Here is a 19,398-nt window from a genome sequence, read left to right on the forward strand (position 1 = left end):
GAAGAGGAGATGGAGTTTTTCGCCCAACCCTACCTATCTGAGCCCGTATATACCTCTCATGAGTGCGCGTTACAGAGATGTACGGAAGCGAACATTTGTAGTTAAAAAGTATATACATTCACTTGCATTGTTTAAAGGAGGAGGCATGAAATGAAATCCTAAAAATCCTAAATTCTGTTTTGATGAAGAAAGAAACTTAGGGGCCGTTTACACGACAACATTTTCACGTTGACAACTAAAAACGGAAAACTTTTTATGCGTTTTGGTTGTTCGTTTACACGACAACGGCGTTTTGTGGCCTGAAAACGCAAACTTTTGAAAACGGGTTTCAAAGTGCAAGTTTTTGAAAACGATGTCGTTATTGTCTCTGTGTAAACATACAAAAAAGCGAATTTGTGAAATTGATGACATCGTTCACACGCGTATTACGTGTTATATAAAGAATTATGGATTGATAGACATCAATTTGAGATGTATAATTATCAATATGAATACTGGTGTCTGTGCAAATAACAATAATCAACAATTTATTCATTTGGAGTGTTTTGTATGAAGTGTGAACATTGTACAGTAGGCAGAACCTGCAATTTGAAAATCCTGAAATTAATGTATGGATTCAGAATAAATAATGTATTTTAAATGTTATTTATTTATTTACTTAAATTTATTTGATGTACCTTTACCCTGCAATTCATTCACCCACCGCTTATGTATATAGCCTATAGACAGAGATGTGATGCTATGTACAGTATTCAATGATATGCTTAGAATATGAAAACATGAGGCAGTGAAAATGCATGTTAGATCCAGTGTACACAAGACCTCTCTCTCCGTCAGAAGATATCCATATATCAGAGTTCTGTCTGATATCCAAAACCAGTCAACATCAACAGCTTGTGTTAACTCACTCTCCTACCAGCCCAAGAGTCAGCAGGGGGAATACAGAAGAAGGCAGGAGACAAAGTGATGGTAAAAATGAGCAGAGTTTATTGAATAATCTATAGGCATGCGCACGAATACTTCAAAACAACATGCGAGACATTCAAAACAACAATGGCAGACTACAGGACTGTGTTTGTGCTGCTCAAGATTTTGAGTTTATTGACGCTTCTCCAGCAAAGTAATTGTAGTAAAAAAGCAACCTCATCATCCGTCCAGACAAAATTACTTGATGTTTCGCCATCTTCATTGTTTGTATACACCGCTCTGTGGAAGAATGCTTATGTGCGCATGCGCATAGTGTTTCTTTACAAAGTGACATAGCAACTACTGGCCTGGCACGCATAATAAATCCTTTTTAGTCGTTTTCGCGGATCCGTGTGAACAGGGATCGTTTTGACAACGTTGTCATCTGTACGCGAAACTTTTCAAAAACGCAAAGGAAAAACGTTTCCATTTTTAGTACATCATTGTCGTGTAAACGTACCCTTAGATACATCTTGGATGGCCTGAGGGTGAGTAAATTATCAGCAAGTTTTCATTTTTGGGTGAACTATTCCTTTAACACAGAAAGTTACAAACATCAGCTTTAACACCCATGACAAATCACATAATTGCTATAATGACGCTCATTGGGAAACTTAATGGCCAAATAAAAAGCTAATTTACAATGCTCGATTTTATATTGCCAGCAAACTGATCGCAAATACATTGTGAATATTCAACATATCACCCAGCTCTAGAGGGATCACACCATAAAGCTAAAGGCACACTTCTCACACACACACACACACACACACACACACACACACACACACACACACACACACGAGTTTCCTTAACACCACATTTGGCCACAAATACAAGCAACTTAAAATGCAAAATGCAACGCATCATTAATAGCACTTAATTTGTGTAATAAATATAAATCGGTCATTTGGTGGTAACATCTAATGAGATCCAGCTTTTGCTTTTGGCATGAGTGCGAATGAAATGCACATGGTCTATCCTCGTGTCTATTTAAAGCTGTACCCAAAACTTTAACATCTGCGGTGGACATTTCAGACTGCCTCTCTCTGTTCTCTTAAATTCTAAAAAATTTCCTGTCTCTGCCATCTCTTATTCACTTCAACAAACATTTAAAACTCTGCAGCATTATGAATTGGAAATCAAAGTTGGACAGCATTGCATCAAGAGAACTAAAGTTATTGCCCTCAGGTCTGCATCTTTAAGAAAAACAACCATCAAGACCTCAGCAGTCTGTTTGAGACCATGAAAATATTTATGAAACATAAGAGATTGTGACGCATCATGAAATCATGAGGAAACGGCTGGGGTCTGAACAACAAACCCACAGAAAAGGTGCAGGTGCAGAGCTCTGGCAAGTGTGAAGGAATGGGGAAACTGAAGCCAGAGCAGGAGAGGTCTTAAAAGTAAACACACAGAAGAACATTGTAGTAGGAGTGAGCAGCAGAACCAAAATCCTATCCCTATATTATGTTATTTTATATCACAGTGGTATAGGCTATGTGGAATATATCATAACATTATTTTATAATTATATTTGATATTTTATATTATGTTTTATATATTACATAACTGTGTACTTGACAGGGTTGTGTAGGGAAGAGGCGAGAGCGTCAAGATCCAAACGCAGAACTTTTAATTATAAACAAACAGAAGCGAATACAACTCTGAAGGAATCTTATGAAGATGGTAATACAAACATAACAGCAGTATGCTGGTTAACAAAGTGCTATATATAAACATACCAACAAGGACCGACAAAGGAACCAGGAACAAGAGGGCACACATACACAAGGGCTAACAAGATGATGAGGAATACCTGTGATACAATTAGGGCAAGGAACTGAAGACAGAGACAATGGAAGGAAACAAAGGAACTTTCAAACTAAGGGTCCTTGTAAATTTCAAATTAAGAGTCCTTAGAGGAAAACAATAATGACGTGATATGACAGAACCCCCCTCCTTAAAGGGCGGCTTCTGAAGCCCAAAAAAGAAAAATGACAATAGTTCAGGGTGGAGCCGGTGGCCAGGGAAGTGGCTCCAGGAAGGGAGCAGGGTCCAGAAGCCTGGGAGGAGGCCTGGGCTGGGGAACAGGGCCTGACAAGGCAGAGTGGCATATTGGAATCTCAGGGGGTGGGGCCTCTGGAGTCGGAGAAGGTGGAGACTCAGGGGGCGGAGCTACCTGGGATGGAGTCTCAGGAGGCAAGGGCTCAGGGGGCAAGGGCTCAGGACAGGGAGCCGCAGGAGGTGGAGCAGGCAGAGCCGCTGGAGGAAGAGTCTCAGGAGGAGTAGCGGGTGGAGCCACGAAGAAAGAGCAGGGGGAGCTGCAGTGGGCTTTGGGAACTGAGTCTTAGGAGGCAGAGCCGGAGGAGGCAGAGCCACAGGAGGAGGAGCAGGTGAAGCCACTGGAGGAGGAGTCTCACGAGGAAGAGCGGGTGGAGCTGCTGTAGGAGGAGCGAGCGGAGCCTCTGAAGGAGGAGTCTCAGAGACTGGAGCTGTGGCAGGCTAGGCTGCTGGCTCCTTGACCGCGGTAGGCTCGGGCTCCTTGACCGCGGCAGGCGTGGGCACAGGCTCCTTGACCACGGCAGGCTCAAGCGCTGGCTCTTTACCCGTGGCAGGCGTGGGTGCTGGCAAGGCAGTCTCCCGGACCACCAGAGCTGAGAGCAGAGGGGCCTCCGTTGAGGGTGTCTCCGGAGCCACCAGAGCTAGGAGCAGAGGGGCCTCCGTCGAGGGGTCTCCGGCACCACTGGAGCTGAGAGCAGAAGGTCTGACTATGATTTCAGAGAGAAAGTCTGGAAGAGACAGACAATCACAGTCCAAAGGGACCAGTTTCCTCATCTGGCCACTGAGTCCCAACCAAATCATAGTTCTGAGGGATCTCTCATACCAGTTCAATTGGGTGGCCAGACTCCAGAATTTGAGGCAGTACTCAGCTGCAGAAGTGGACCCTTGGGAAAGCTGCTGGATCCATTTTGCTGGTCGGTCCTTCTGTCAGGGTTGTGTAGGGAAGAAGCTTGAGTCAGGATCCAAACGCAGAACTTTTAATTATAAATAAACAGAAGCGAATACAACTCAAGGAATCTTATGAAGAAGGTAACATCACTCAAAAATGTCAGAATCTCTGAGTGGCATTCTTCATATAATGAATTGTTTTAGTTAAAATTGTCAATTGATACAATTTTTAAAATCAAATTAAATTGTATTATATATATATACAGATAATTGGAAGAGTGTTATGGATCTTAACCCCATTGAGCTTTTGTGGGATCAGCTAGACTGTAAGGTGTGTGAGAATTGCCCAACAAGACAGCCACATCTATGGCAAGTGCTACAGGAAGCGTGGGGTGAAATGTCACCTGAGTATCTGGACAAACTGACAGCTAGAATGCCAAGGATCTGCAAAGCTGTCACTGCTGCACATGGAGGATTTTTTGATGAGAACTCTTTAAAGAAATTTAAGAAGTTCTGAACTTCTTTTTCAAATTGTAATAGTAATTTATCATGTTATTAATGTCCTGACTATATGAATTGAATATATGAAGTTGAATGCCACTTTGGTGAATAAAAGTACCAATTTCTTTCCATAAGAGCAAAATCTGTACATTATTCCAAACTTTTGGCCGCCAGTGTATAAATATTACACGGCTCTATGGAATCCTCGATTCTGATTGGTCAATGGTGCCATCCAGTGGTCAGATATTGCTCTGAAACTACTGCACATCCGGGGATTAAGACGTATCAGACCGCTCATCCAGGTTCCGCGAGCCATCTCTCCTGCTTCCTGGCTCACTGTGCAATCTCTACAAGTAAGCTAATAAAATCATTTTAAACTCAAATCAATGTTTCATGTGCATTTATTTATTTATTTGGCAAGTAGTCTTGTAATAGGCTGATTATTGAAGAGTCAATAATATTGAGGAATAATATACAATAATATAGGCTGAATATTGAGGATTCAGACGGTCATTTCTACAAAATAAATGCCAACAGAACTCCGACGCAAACCGGAGGTTGATTTCAGCTGTTAAGTGATTTATTTCTTCTCACATAACTACATAATTTCAGCAGAAATCAATGTTTCATGTCCATTTATTTATTTATTTGGCAAGTACACTTGTAATAGGCTGATTACTGAAGAGTCAATAATATTGAGGAGTCAATAATATACATATGTAAGTGATAATGTAGTCAGTTGGTTATCACAAAATAAACCTCTTCAGGGTGTACCAGACCCCTCCGCTCCCATCTGGGTCCTGAACACCCTGTCGGGGTTTATCGTGCAATAACAACGGGCTGAATGTAAATTAACCCTCACACAAACACACACACACACACACACACAGACACAAAGTTGAAGTCAGAAGTTTACAAACACTTAGGTTGAAGTCATTAAAACTCATTTTTTAACCACTCCACAGATTTCATATTAGCAAACTATAGTTTTGGCAAGTCATTTAGGACATCTACTTTGTGCATTTTTTCAACAATTGTTTACAGACAGATTGTTTCACTTTTAATTGACTATCACAATTCCAGTGGGTCAGAAGTCTACTTACACTAAGTTAACTGTGCCTTTAAGCAGCTTGGAAAATTCCAGGAAATTATGTCAAGCCTTTAGACAATTAGCCAATTAGCTTCTGATAGGCTAATTGATTAATTGGAGCCAATTGGAGGTATACCTGTAGATGTATTTTAAGGCCTACTTTCAAACTCTATGCCTCTTTGCTTGACATCATGGGACAATCAAAAGAAATCATGTAATCATTTCAAAAAATGTAATAAAAAAAAAAATGTAGACCTCCACAAGTCTGGTTCATCCTTGGGAGCTATTTCCAAATGCCTGAAGGTACCACGTTTATTTGTACAAACAACAGTATGCAAGTATAAACACCATGGGACCACATAGCCATCATACCGCTCAGGAAGGAGACGCATTCCGTCTCCTAGAGATGACTGTAGTTTGGTGCGAAAAGTGCAAATCAATCCAAGAACAACAGCAAAGGACCTTGTGAAGATGTAGACAAGTATCTATATCCACAGTAAAACGAGTCCTAGATCAACATAACCTGAAAGGCTGCTCAGCAAGGAAGAAGCCACTGCTCCAAAACTGCCATAAAAAAAAAAAAATAAAAAAAATAGAAACTAGAGTCCGCAAGTGCACATGGGGACAAAGATCTTAATATCTGGAGAAATGTCCTCTGGTCTGATGAAACAAAAATTGAACTGTTTGGCCATAATGACCATCGTTATGTTTGGAGGAAAAAGGGTGAGGCTTGCATGCCGAAGAACACCATCCCAACCGTGAAGCATGGGGGTGGAAGCATCATGCTGTGGGGGTGCTTTGTTGCAGGAGGGACTGGTGCACTTCACAAAATAGATGGCATCATGAGGAAGGAAAATTATATGGATATACTGAAGCAACATCTCAAGACATCAGCCAGGAAGTTAAAGCTCGGTCGCAAATGGGTCTTCCAAATGGACAATGACCCCAAGCATTCAACCTCCAAAGTTGAGGCAAAATGGCTTAAGGACAACAAAGTCAAGGTATTGGAGTGGCCATCACAAAGCGCTGACCTCAATCCGATAGAAAATTTGTGAACATAACTGAAAAAGCATGTGCGAGCAAGGAGGCCTACAAACCTCAGTTACACCAGTTCTGTCTGAAGGAATGGCCCAAAATTCCAGCAACTTTTTGTGAGAAGTTTGTGGAAGGATACCCAAAATGTTTGACCCAAGTTAAACAATTTAAAGGCAATGCTACCAAATATTAACAAAGTGTATGCAAACTTCTGACCCACTGGGTATGTGATGAAAGAAATAAAAGCTGAAATAAGTAATTCTCTCTACTATTATTCTGACATTTCACATTCTTAAAATAAAGTAGTGATCCTAACTGACATAAGACAGGGAATGTTTTCTATGATTAAATGCCAGGAATTGTGAAAAACTGAGTTTAAATGTATTTGGATAAGGTTTATGTAAACTTCTGACTTCAACTGATACACACACACACACACACACACACAGTATACACATACATACAGTACATACACAAATACATATGCATACATGCATACATACACAAATACATTCATGCATATACATGTATTTTTTCTTTTCAGATAATTAAAAGACATTACATTACACTGTCAGACTAGTAAAGCATTGATTACACGATACAAACATGGCTTTAGAATTGAACATATTGTTTGGTTAATTTCCATTACATTGACCATAAGCCTATGACTACTGTTCTCACAGGACGCTTTTCTGCATTCTGTCTGTACACACGTGTCAGACTTATTGACTTTTTACAGAATTTACGTGCAGTCAGGGGGCATGATTAATTGCGTTAATTTTAAGTGATATTTTATATATAATTAAAACTTGCACTGAATTGATGTGTTAATCGACAGCCTTAGCAAAAATATATGTACAGTAGCACACATGACAGTATGACTACATTCTAGAAGTTGTGATTTTGCTCAGCAACAGTAAACTACCTACAGTAACACCTTGACTACACCGGCCACACACAACACATTAAGACTAAATAACTTCCATTATAATCAATAAAGCTGGCTACACTGGAAGCACCAAGCTGTGATAGCTTGGAGAGTAGACTAGAGTTTTCGGCTTGTTGTCAACTTTTTTTGTATGATGTTGCGGATATACCACAGTATAATATGTATATACCAGAATCATTACTGGTTGACAAATTTTTACCATTGCATGCCACGGTATATACCATCATAATACCAAACACTACATGGTAGCACAGAAAAGGGACAAGGTTGGGAGCAAAAGATAAGGAATTGGAGACAAGGGTAAAGTGGCCTGGGTACAGAAGGAACAGTGTTGTGTGCAGTGAGCGAGTACACACATAAAGCTGATGGACATGACCGCCTGTGTTCCTGGCTCAAGTTTAGAGGCCAGCTGTTTCTTTGGCTTGAGTCTGCTGGCAGTAAAATGCTGTGCTAAGACCTTTCACAAGTCAACGGGGGAAGTATTGAGAAACCCTAAACACTCTACCATCATAATACAGGACGACGCACAAAAAGCACAAGTCTAAACAGCTCACAACAAGGAGGTTGGCAGCCATACTGGATGTCCAATGTTGCACAATGTTGGAAGACAACACTCAGCTCTTGAGTAGGACTATATTACTTTTGATTGCATTTATGATGCTGCATTGTCAGTAAAACTTCAAGGATGATCCCGATTGAGAAACAAAGCCTATTTAAAGTTTAAAGACAGATAGGAAAAGCTCTGTCCTTTTGTTCTTGAAGGAGCCAAAGCATTACGTGGTGACCCTAAAGACCACCCTTGGACTAGCTGTTAAAATCCTTGCCACATTTCACTTTCCATTTCCTTTTGAGGGCTGCAAGACTCTGGGCCTCAGTGCAATTGCGTCAGCTGATACGAGTGAGCCATAAATATCCCACTTTAAAGCTTGACTCTCACATGCAAGCGGTCTTCAGAGGTTCCCTAGAGCAGACACTGCCACAATGGCTAACAAAAGCCCTCAAATGCAAACAAACATGTCCTGAAAACCTTGTTAAAACAATCCAATGCCAAATTCAGATGATTAGGTCCACAGACAAAAAATACTGTGAATACAATCAAACACAGAGCTAATAAAGTTCTCTTTTAGTTCATTAATTTCCAAAGTAATATGCACAAAGGAATAATGACATCATCATCAAGGGAATAGCCCAGCTTTCATTATGGTTTTGCTCATAAAACTGACATAAAAGGGCACCAATCACACAAGAAAAACTGTTCCTCAATCTTGAATGGATTACATCATACATATATAATTACAGTTGAGTTTAATTTCAACCAAATGGCATGCTGTCCACTAATGAAAACCATATGCATGTTCATTATGAGCTAATAAAAATCATAATATTTATACGCTCAAATCATCATTACACTTACAGCTCATCTGAGTGTGGGGGTGTTTTGTTTACTTAGATATAATTTGGGGACTTTTTTTTTTCCAAGAAGTCAGCTAAATCTTACAAAACTTCCCTTTGGGAACATCCAGGGGCATCTTCATTTGGAAAAAATTATTTGGACATTGGTTTACATAGCTATACACTGAGGACAAATTTGAGGATGTCAATCAACCTCATATTTTTTCAATGCTCAAAATGCAAAACAATTTTGTTTAGGGTTAGGGTTCAGTTTAGGGTTAGTCAGTAGTATTTATAACAAGTTTTACATGAAAACAATAGAAGTCTCTGGTAGAGGTAGACGATATATCGGTGTTACTGATTAATCTGTGCAGATAGTTGCTTTTGGAACTATTGGTTATTGGCAAATAGGTTCTACAATATAACAATGGCCTAAAGAATTGAAATAAAAACAATGACATGGGGATTTGCTTCAATGCATATTTTCTAGATAAGTCTAATTTAAAGCGAGAGCATGCATAGAAAACTGTGACTATATGGAAACGTGCCCTGTCAGCACATACATTGTATCTCCAACTTCATATCTTGTGAATCATAATACATTTTATTCCTCAAAAAACCAAATATAAAATATAATATAATTACAAGTACTTTACAGCTTCATTTGGTTAAAATATAGGCTACAAAAAGCTAAATTTGGTAAATACTCAAATATAGAGCATTGTTTTGGGGCCAGGTCTCTTCAAAATAAGTGCTCCTGGTTTGTTTTGGGCTTGTTCACAGTTAAAGCTGCAATATGTAATATTTTTTGGTTAAAATTTAAAAAAAAATGTAATTATTGATTGAGTACATAATAAAAACATGTTTAAAAATCAGTGTTCAAAACAACGTCCTTGTCTTACCCCGCTTCACTACGGTAAGCCAACAAAACGATTTTATTTTAAACTGTCGGGTCAGATTTGATGCAAAATTGCTGGCTTTTGCCATCCATTCTTGCATCTTTACGTCATGTCTGTAAACACAGAAAAGTAGTAGCAGCTGTCGCGTATTCTGGCTGGGGAAACTACACTGTTCAGTTCAGTCAGTCACTGTCACGCACTCAGGACAGCATCTCTGCAGTCTGTATGGACGTCTATCTGTTAACTGTTTGGCCAAGTTTTTCACTTGCTATAATGCTTGTAAATGTTTTCTGGCAAGTTTGTTGAAGGTTAAATTGGTTGTCATGCTTTTATTAATCGAACATTACTGGTACTCCTATCATGTGTTTACCGATCACAATGTATCTACATTGTCCGTTACTGTAAGCTACTGTAAATTGTCACTGTAACGTGTTTACTAATATTCATGACATCTGAGTATTATATAACATTGCTGCAGTTTCGAGATTCCCAGTGTGCCTCTGTTTTCTTTTCTTTCTTTTTTTGCCCCAGTCACAGTAATGTACACGTTAATTTGTTTAGCGTGTAACTGTGAAACTATGAAACTTGTAATTGTTATATTGTACGTTTCAGCATACTGTATTATTGTCATGTTTAATAAAGTATATTTCATCCCCGTCAATACTGAATCCTCGTTTTATGTTTTAGTTTAGTGTTATTTTGTGCAGTACATAGACGTACTACTGTAGTGTTACGGTTTACTTGCATTATCAACTGAGGCTGTACAATATAATATCAAATACTAAAGTCTTCCACTCAACTCATATCAACCACATCACGAATTTCATCTCTTAAACTGATATAGTAAAATACAAACATTAATAGTAGATAAAACAGTTAAATAAGACCCAGCGCTCAAGAGTATAACATCACTTTGAATGCAGTGTCAGAAAAGCGCTATAAGTGTAAAATTCTTTCATTCATTCGAAATATGTAAATACTAGTGTTATTTATTTCTTCATCAAAGCAAGTAATATCTCGGTTATAAATGTTTAATAGAATAACATAATATCAAAATAAAAAGTTAAATTTTTTGACTCCGGAATCAAAACAGGCGATGTCCAGGTAACCTCAAACCATAAGATTCATCCGCGCAGAAGAGCAGTGCTGAAACACAACTCACATGTTGTTACACGTGTTACTCCGCAAGTTGCTTGCAATTTTAGGTTTCAACCACAGATGTCGCTAGAGAGCACAATGTTCTGTAGTGCAGCTTTAAAAGTCCCACACAATGCACAAAATCTTAATTTTTTTCTGGTTATTTTGGCTGAACAATACACAGCATCTGGGATTTTATTCATTTTGGTTTATCGTTTAATTGGTCTTTTTCACCACCTTAGTTATCAGTCAGCCTCTAGTCTCTGGTATGTCCTCAATTTAGACTGCTAGCTTAACATGTATGTTTGGGTGTCTTATGTTGGTTTCACTTTCACTGATTTCATCAGGAAAATATTCCTCTGAGGGCCGAGAAACTTGACATCTGTTTTGGGGAATGCTGGATGGAGACATTCATGGATAGTGAGTGCAAAGATCAGACAAAGGGCTGCTCTGTTGTCAGGAACAGGAGAACAGTGTTAAATATACCAGGAATGCTGTAGAAATGTGCCGATGTGTGCGACAGAGAATAGGAAGAGGTGGAGGACAGGAGGAGTGCAAGGAAAATGTTTGGAGAAAACTGAAGGCCTGATAACCTCTAAATCCCGTCAGCTGGTGAATTAAAACCCTACTTATGACATGGGAAAAAACACAGTACTTAATGTCACTTGTACCAGTAATGGAAGTGGTGTTTGCTCACTTAAGTGTCTATGATACAATGATTCCTTGATATCTCTCAGGTCATATGTTTCAGTGCAGGTCTATAGGATGTTTATCACCCGTTTACTGACCGGCAGGTAAAAATCATAAGTCCCAGTCACTTTGAAAAGTAATAGCATACTTTTCCTCAACCAGCCGCGTGATTTAAGGTATCATTCGTGTCCTTAGCTCAAACGGTGTGGGATTTACATTCCAAAGTCTAATACTGAAGTATAGGTTTAGTAAGCACCATTAATTAATGTGTCAAATGTGTGTCCATAAATAAGCCATCATTCTCCTCTTTAATTGGCAGGCGGTATTCGTCCCTGCCTGTAAAACCTCTCTCTTAAACCTCTTTCTTCTCCCAACAAGGAGAGGGGGGTAAAACCCATCTTAATAAACTCCTCTTTTGAACCTGTGGACAGAGCTTATCTTTATTACCTCATGACCCGTTTCAACCCAGCCATGAGTTAATGTCACATAACTCGACAGTTCTGCATTGTAAGAGGGCGTTACCCTCCATCAAGATGAATGATCCTTCATATCAGACTCGCAAATCACCTTCAAAAGGAGTGCTTAATCTCAGACGACTGAACAAACATGCCTAATGAGTCACCTCCTGTCATGGTAATGACTCACTGATGTCAACCTGAATGTAGGAAGTCGTCTGGCTGTAACATTCCTTTGCAAATCATTTTTCGTGTCTGTCAAGAGGTGCAGGATGTGTGAGGTATGAAGTGTTTGCTTTACTCTGATGTGTTAAACCTATGGCACGTTCCAATGTCATGTGATCCGTATTAAGGTAGTTAACGGCGATAATATTCACAATACAAACCTTTTGAGGCCTTACAAACAGGACCATTTAAATATATTGTGTATAATTGGCACATCTGGATGGTTAGGTGTCTATTTTGGAGTGTTTCTACAAACACAAGAATTATGTCCCAGGGGTTGATTTTTATTAAAACTAGCAAAACATTTTTCTTTTTGTAATATGAAGGTCAGATTAAAATGGTAAAAATAAAAATAAATCATTTATTTTTGCTACTTTTCAAATTTCAAAAAAACTTTTCTTGTAAGTATAGGTTGTATCGTTTTATAATTCTCCCAAATCCAGACTTTCACCTTAAAATGTGAAAATCCATTATAAAAATACTAACAATGACATTAAATCAAAACAAAATGTGAAAAACAAACTAATTCAATATTTCTTAAAGGGCTCCCATGGTCATGGAAATCTGGAAATATCACATATTTTTTCAAATGTGTTTTCCAGGCCTAGAAAAGCCATGGGAATTGATAAAACCATAAGAATGCAATTGTTTTTCTAGTTTTCCTCTACTCAAAAAATATCTAAACAGCTTGTTATTGCTCTTTTGTAGAGCAAGGGGCCATACAGAGCAAGGAGCCATACATACATAGAAAGACTTTTATCATTATAATTTTGAAAGGGGATGCAAGGCAGTGATGCAGCAACATCATTTGATGCAAATGAAATACACATCCTCACTGCTGGATCAGGATTTTTTCCTTGAGTTCCTTCAGCATTTATTGTCGGTGGTCAAAACCGCTTTCTATGCTTTGCTGCGATTGTTTTGGTAACTGCAACAGCTTCTGACACATGATCCAAAGCTCATAGTTTATTGGTCAAGGCATTTCATCGCCTGGCGTTTCGTCTACGCGATTTGACGTGAATGTTCGCTCCAGGTTTGAATGGCTCATTAGGAATCCATTGCTTCAATTCAAAATGTTGATTGCACGAGAAATCGTGATGAAGATTCGTGTTTGGTGGGCAAAGGCCTTTAAACTGCATCTATAAGTCCCTCGCGCATCTGCGCAAGACGTGCCACGGCGGTCAAAGATGCCTGTCTAATGCACCTTTACATTAAAACATTGGAAAAACAAGTTCGGTGTGAATGGCCCCTAAAACTTAGTGATGTCTGATTTGTGAGAGAATCTTTCTTTTTGAGTCAAAATGGCTCACAGATCTGAATGATTAATTAGTGAATTGGTCTGAATCCAAATAATTTTTTCACAAACATCTGGAAAGTTTATGGAAAAGTCATGGAATTTCATTGGTCAAAAGAGTGGAAACCCTGTTCTTTTGTAAAGATGAGTTCCGTTACCCTAGGATCGGCCACATTATGCCGACTCACTGACAAGTGGCATCTCCTATCAAACATTTTTGCACAGGCTCGAATATGTTTACCTTCCCCTGTGGCGTGACCGGAACCACAGCGTGGGAGACCCAGGTTTAGATACCATGTTGAAACCAGGAAGTAATTGTGTTCGCATAATCAGTGGCGAGCGCGATTCAGAGGTTGCATCTTTCCCTCTAACATAAAATGTTTACCCCCACTGATGGTTAGGTTTAGGTTTGGGATTCAGGTTGAGGGGTACAGTTTAAAATGTAATGTTACAATGCTATCAAACACAAAATGTGGAAATTATATTGTGGTGGAAATGTTCATGACGATTCAGAAAAAAAGTTGACAGTTGGTGGACAAATGAAATAGTAATAGTTACTAGTAAGTGTGTGAAAAGTGTTTATAAGAGAGTTTTTTTCTTCTTCTTCTTTCCCTAAAAGTCCACAGAGCCATAAGTGTCCAAGCTGAAGGAACACCCTTTTGTGTAATTTCCATTTCTTGGAAGCAAAGATGAGATAGTTCCTGCAGCTTTACTGAAAAAAAAACAACGCTTAATCCTTCATTTCTAAAATGATAGACATCAGTTTTGCCATGTTTGCTCTAGCATGAGGAGATGCTGGTATCTGTTCTGTCCTGTAAATTAAATCATTCTTCATCAACTCAAGACCTGCACTGCGCTTTATGAGAAGCTATATCAGGTTAACAATGATATGCACAGACATGCTCCTGTTATAACATCTGGCAGCAGTGGGTGGCTTTACGACCGGCTCTCACACTGACAGATGAAGTCACCATTTTGACTGAAGCAGACATGCAAAGAAGTGTTAGTGCAGGTCATCAATGCTGACAGACGACTCAGGGCAAAACAGATGTACTCAGCGGCAAGTTATACTACCTTTTCAGACAATGCAAGGTATGCCAAGAAATCATCAAAACGTTTAGCCTTGCAAAGGGCTAAGACGGAAGCCGAAATGTTTTACGTGATACAAACAAGTAGAATTAGTTTACTCTTAAAGGGGTCATGACAGGAGGAATCAAATTTACCTTGATCTTTTGACATTTAAGAGTTCATTGTACTATAATAACATACTGTAAGTTTCAGAACTCAAAACTTCCTCCTCACTGCAAAAAAAGAGTATTTGTTGAAACCAAGCTGCCAAAACGACTCGTTCTCTACTTCCTCCACATTGTGATGTCACACCGTGGTAGACATTTGCATCTGACTGCCTCCACAACAACACATCAACGCCTACTTTACCTTATCAGCTCTGTAGCCCCACCCAGTAGAGGTCAGCAGTGAGATGACATTGAGAGAGCAGGTCAGTCAAGAGCAGAGAGCCAATCATAACAGTGAGCGTTTACTGTCAAGTTTTAAAGGAGAAGCAGCACAAAAACCAAGCATTTCTGACAGAGGGTCAGAATGAAGGTGGAAATTTATCACGTTTTACAAATATTTTACTGTTTTTTTGTGCAAAAAAAACGTTACTAATATTATAAGTGAACCACAAATAACATATTAAAACAATTAAAAAAAAAAATGCATGTCAAAACCCTTTTAAAGTAAACATGAAATCCAAACGTATCCTATTAACTTTCTTAATACACGTTCCTGGTCTAATGAGCAATGCATTGCTGCAAGTTATTCTCCAAAAAAAAAAAAAAGGTTGTCTTGTTATCTTTTTACCCTCATGCAATCCCAGATGTGTATGTCTTTCTTTCTTCTGCTGAACACAATCGAAGATTTTTAGAAGTATTTCTCAGCTCTTAAGGTCCATGCAATGTAAGTGAATGGGTGCCAAACTTTTGAAGCTCCAAAATCCACATAAGGGTAAAATAAAAGTACTCAAGATGACTCTGGTGGTTAAATCCATATAAATCCATATTAAATCCATATAAGTGACTTGATAGGTGTGGGTGAGAAACAGATCAATATTTAAGCCTTTTTTTTTACTATAAATTCTCCTCCCTGCTCAGTCAATTTCCACTTTACTTTCACTTTCTCATTCTCCTTCTGTTTTTGATGATTCACATCCTTCTTGCATATAACCCCTTAATGGGCAGGGAGGAGAATTTCTGAAAATAAATAAATAAAATAATAATAATGACTTCAATATGTATCAGTTTCTCACCCACACCTATCACATCGTGTCTGAACACATGGATTTTACCAGTGGAGCCATATGGAGTACATTTGCACTCCCTTTATGTGGATTTTCACTTGCATTGTATGGACCTACAGAGCTGAAATATTCTTCTAAATATTTTAATTTGTGTTCTGCACAAGAAAGAAAGTCATACACATCTGGGATGGCATGAGGGTGAGTAAATCAGAGAATTTTCATTTTTGGGTGAACTATCCCTTTAATACACATTCCTGGTCTCATGAGCAATGCATTACTGCAAGTTTCCCCAATTCCCAATGCATTCCTGTTTGCCTTTAAAAGGTCTTTTTCTGTGGCACTAGCGTCACCAAATCAAATTCCAAAAATTATGACCGTTTTCAAACAGGTTTCAACCAAACAGATAGCCCCAACCCAAACTTACACCATTGGTTGAATTTATGTTGCTATGTCAGGCTGGTCACGATTCTAAAACAAACAGAGAAATGTTTTGGAAACACCACTAAGCCACAATGTTTTACACTTTTCAGAGAAATCAACCTACAAATGGCTTATTTATAGTTTTCTCTCCATATCAAGCTGGGACAGGACCACCTAAAACCAAACCAAGGCCTTGTTATTCATTCCTACGATGTTTGTATGACTACAAAAGGACCTGCCATGTCCACGACAACAATAGTTACCAGAGCTGATGTTGTGTGCATACTACAAACAATACTGCTCATATAAGGAATGGAAATTCCATGCCTGGACCTGATCTGTTCAATATGGTCCATTGGAGGTGCCATTAAGCCAACATGCTGGAAACTAAACAAAGCAAAACATATCCTTGTGAGGAGACATATGAATGAAGATCTGAAGCAGTCCTTTTCTAACAGGGTTGATATCAAGCTGTGACTTGTTTCTGAAGGAATGCAAGTGTCGAAATCGACCTCATGAAGTAGTGAGCAGACTGTTCTCATTAACTCTATTGCATTTCCTTTTGAGGCTGTGTTTGATGTCTTTCTGCTCTCTGAGGCGGGACTGTAAACTGACACAGAATTGGTGAACACCTCATTACGGGGCTGGAAACACCCTGAGTGAGTGATGGGTCCATGCTGTCTAAATGAAGGCTGCGAAATGCCTTGTTCATTTGTCAAATTGAAAAATTAAAAGGGAAAGAATGAGATGAATACATAATTTATAAGCAGCAGAAAGCTCGAGCTGTAAACACAACATATCTATTAACTATGGTATCGTTCTAGAGGTAAAACATAACTACACATTTGTCAAAATTAGACTAATGATCTCTTAGTCTCTTAGACAATTAACTGTCCTATGACTGATGGGTTTGGCTCAACTAAGGTCAGATCCAGAGTAAACAGAGTGAAAATTGCAGCACCAACAAAATCCAAGTGATAAGTAACTTTCTCTGTTCGAATTTTGCCGTAGTTACTGTATATGAAAAAGTATATGAAATTTTAAAAAAAGAGATGGAGGTAGAAGACCATAAACTTAATGTCTCAACTTCTCAACCTATGAAGCATTGCGAATGACATGATCAAATCAAAAACGACGGCAGAATATAAAATTACTGACTTAGTCATTGATTTTAATTATGAAACAATTTTATATGTATTGCAAAATATTCAAATATCTAAAATCTTTGAGAGTGAAGGGAGGCCGACTCGAATACATGATTTGCAATGTTTCAGGGGAGTGGATGGTCAATGTTGAGCTCTTTTGCTGCAAATTCTGTTGCAATGGTTACAGCGACTTTTCTGATTGGTGGATCACACTTTAGGATTATGGGTAGTGTAGTTTTTCAATGTGAATTCGGAAATAGAGTGCAACAGTGCCCATCCACTTTTTTACCGTCTTGGTTCCAGAAATGTGTTTTTCCCATTCTTTTTTTCCCCCATATGGATTTCATAATATCCTTCATAAAAGAGTTCTAGGCCATGAACCAAACCAACCAGCTCTGAGGTGAGTCACAACATTACAAACTCTGACGAACTACAATCCCATGAAGCATTGCTTATGATGTTATCAAATTAAAAACAATTAACTATTGATTTAAAGTAGTTGATTATAGAATATAGAAACAATACATTTTGATTTTATTTTCAAAATATTCAGATATAAATTAATATATAAGTAGTTTGAGAGTGTTGGAAGACCAACTAGGTTGCATCATGGAAATAGGCACAGAGTGGTTTGTTTGCTGCGATTCTCTGATTGGTGGATCTTTCTGTGCAGGATTCATGGGTACTGCCATTCTTCACCAGGAATATCGCAATTAAACACGATTTTTTTTTTTTTTTTTTTTAGTAAAGTTGAAATAACACAGACTCATGGTTTCAACAGAAGCAAATACCATAGACTAACAACTTCGGAGCTCACTGCAGGTCTGTCTTTAAAGGTTTATAAGATATACATAGTTAAAAATCAACCTCTCTATGGAGAATAAAGGGGGGTTTTACTTCCGGAACCCTACTGTTGTGCTTTATAGTATATCGGTACATGAAATCCAAGATGGAGGTCACTTACCCTGGAAACGGTCAGGGGCATGTTGAAGTCCTTGCCTCCCTGAAGACGGAAACCCCAGGGAGCAGGTCCGTTGAGCGTTACACAATATATATTCATGGCCTGGAAAGAAACAGAGAGATTACTGTACTCATTACAACAAGTAATAATGTTTTAAGAGGCTGAAACCATACATTCCAAACCCACAAACGTGAACAATGTATCGTATGCTGTTGACATCTGACATTGTATTACTGTCCGCAAATTAGATCCAATAACCTCTTGGATTGGCAGATACATTGAATAGTCAAACAAAGGCTTAATATCAGTGCTTAACATGGATATTATTCTATACAACTGATGGAAAACACTGTCTAAATGGTTTGAGATTAACAATACAGGAACCATTAGAAAGTGTTATTATTCCTGTGCTGACTGATTGTTCATTGGCAAACGGCGGCGTTCACATGAGAAATTTGAGAACCTGCTTCATCTAAATTAATGAACAGGTAGGTGACAGAAAAATGCACCTATATAATGTTTGCAAAGTAAACTGAAAATTACTGTTCAACAATGAAGCACTGAAAGTGCACATTATCTACACACTATCGTATTTAACAAATCCAAAACTCAAAGTAGGCAAAAAATGACATCATATAATGAAATATAAAGTCATAGGCAGTCAAGATAGAAAATGCACACATAGTGCATTAAGTATCATCATAATGACACATTTACAGTTAAAAGCAGATTAATGTAATAACCCATTATCTCTTAATGCCACCAAACTAAAAGTAATCCACCACTGGCACCAGCCACAAGATTGTCATTGAATCACTCTGTTCATTATGTCACTGGTTTATGTCACACAGAAGCAAACCGTAACATGACATAAAAATTAAAAGCCATTTAAAGAGCCAAGGACAACCGGAGTTTAAAGCATGACATTTTCCTCCTCTGTGAGTTATGAGAACACTTGCTACCGCGTCTAAACTCCAGAGGCAATTCA

General features: G+C 38.5%; 1 protein-coding gene across 3 annotated transcripts in view; it reads right to left on the reverse strand.

Moving 5' to 3' along the window:
* The window catches only part of LOC127418303 (PDZ and LIM domain protein 7), a 60,574-nt gene that overhangs the window by 39,657 nt on the left and 1,519 nt on the right, over positions 1 to 19,398 (reverse strand). For all 3 annotated transcript variants that reach the window (XM_051658833.1, XM_051658835.1, XM_051658834.1), the window contains exon 2: positions 18,414 to 18,512. In XM_051658833.1, the coding sequence (XP_051514793.1) occupies positions 18,414 to 18,512 (99 nt within the window). The remainder of the gene's footprint in view (positions 1 to 18,413; positions 18,513 to 19,398) is intronic.

The sequence above is a fragment of the Myxocyprinus asiaticus genome, chromosome 27 (genome assembly GCF_019703515.2).
Source record: "Myxocyprinus asiaticus isolate MX2 ecotype Aquarium Trade chromosome 27, UBuf_Myxa_2, whole genome shotgun sequence".
Lineage (NCBI taxonomy): Eukaryota > Metazoa > Chordata > Actinopteri > Cypriniformes > Catostomidae > Myxocyprinus > Myxocyprinus asiaticus.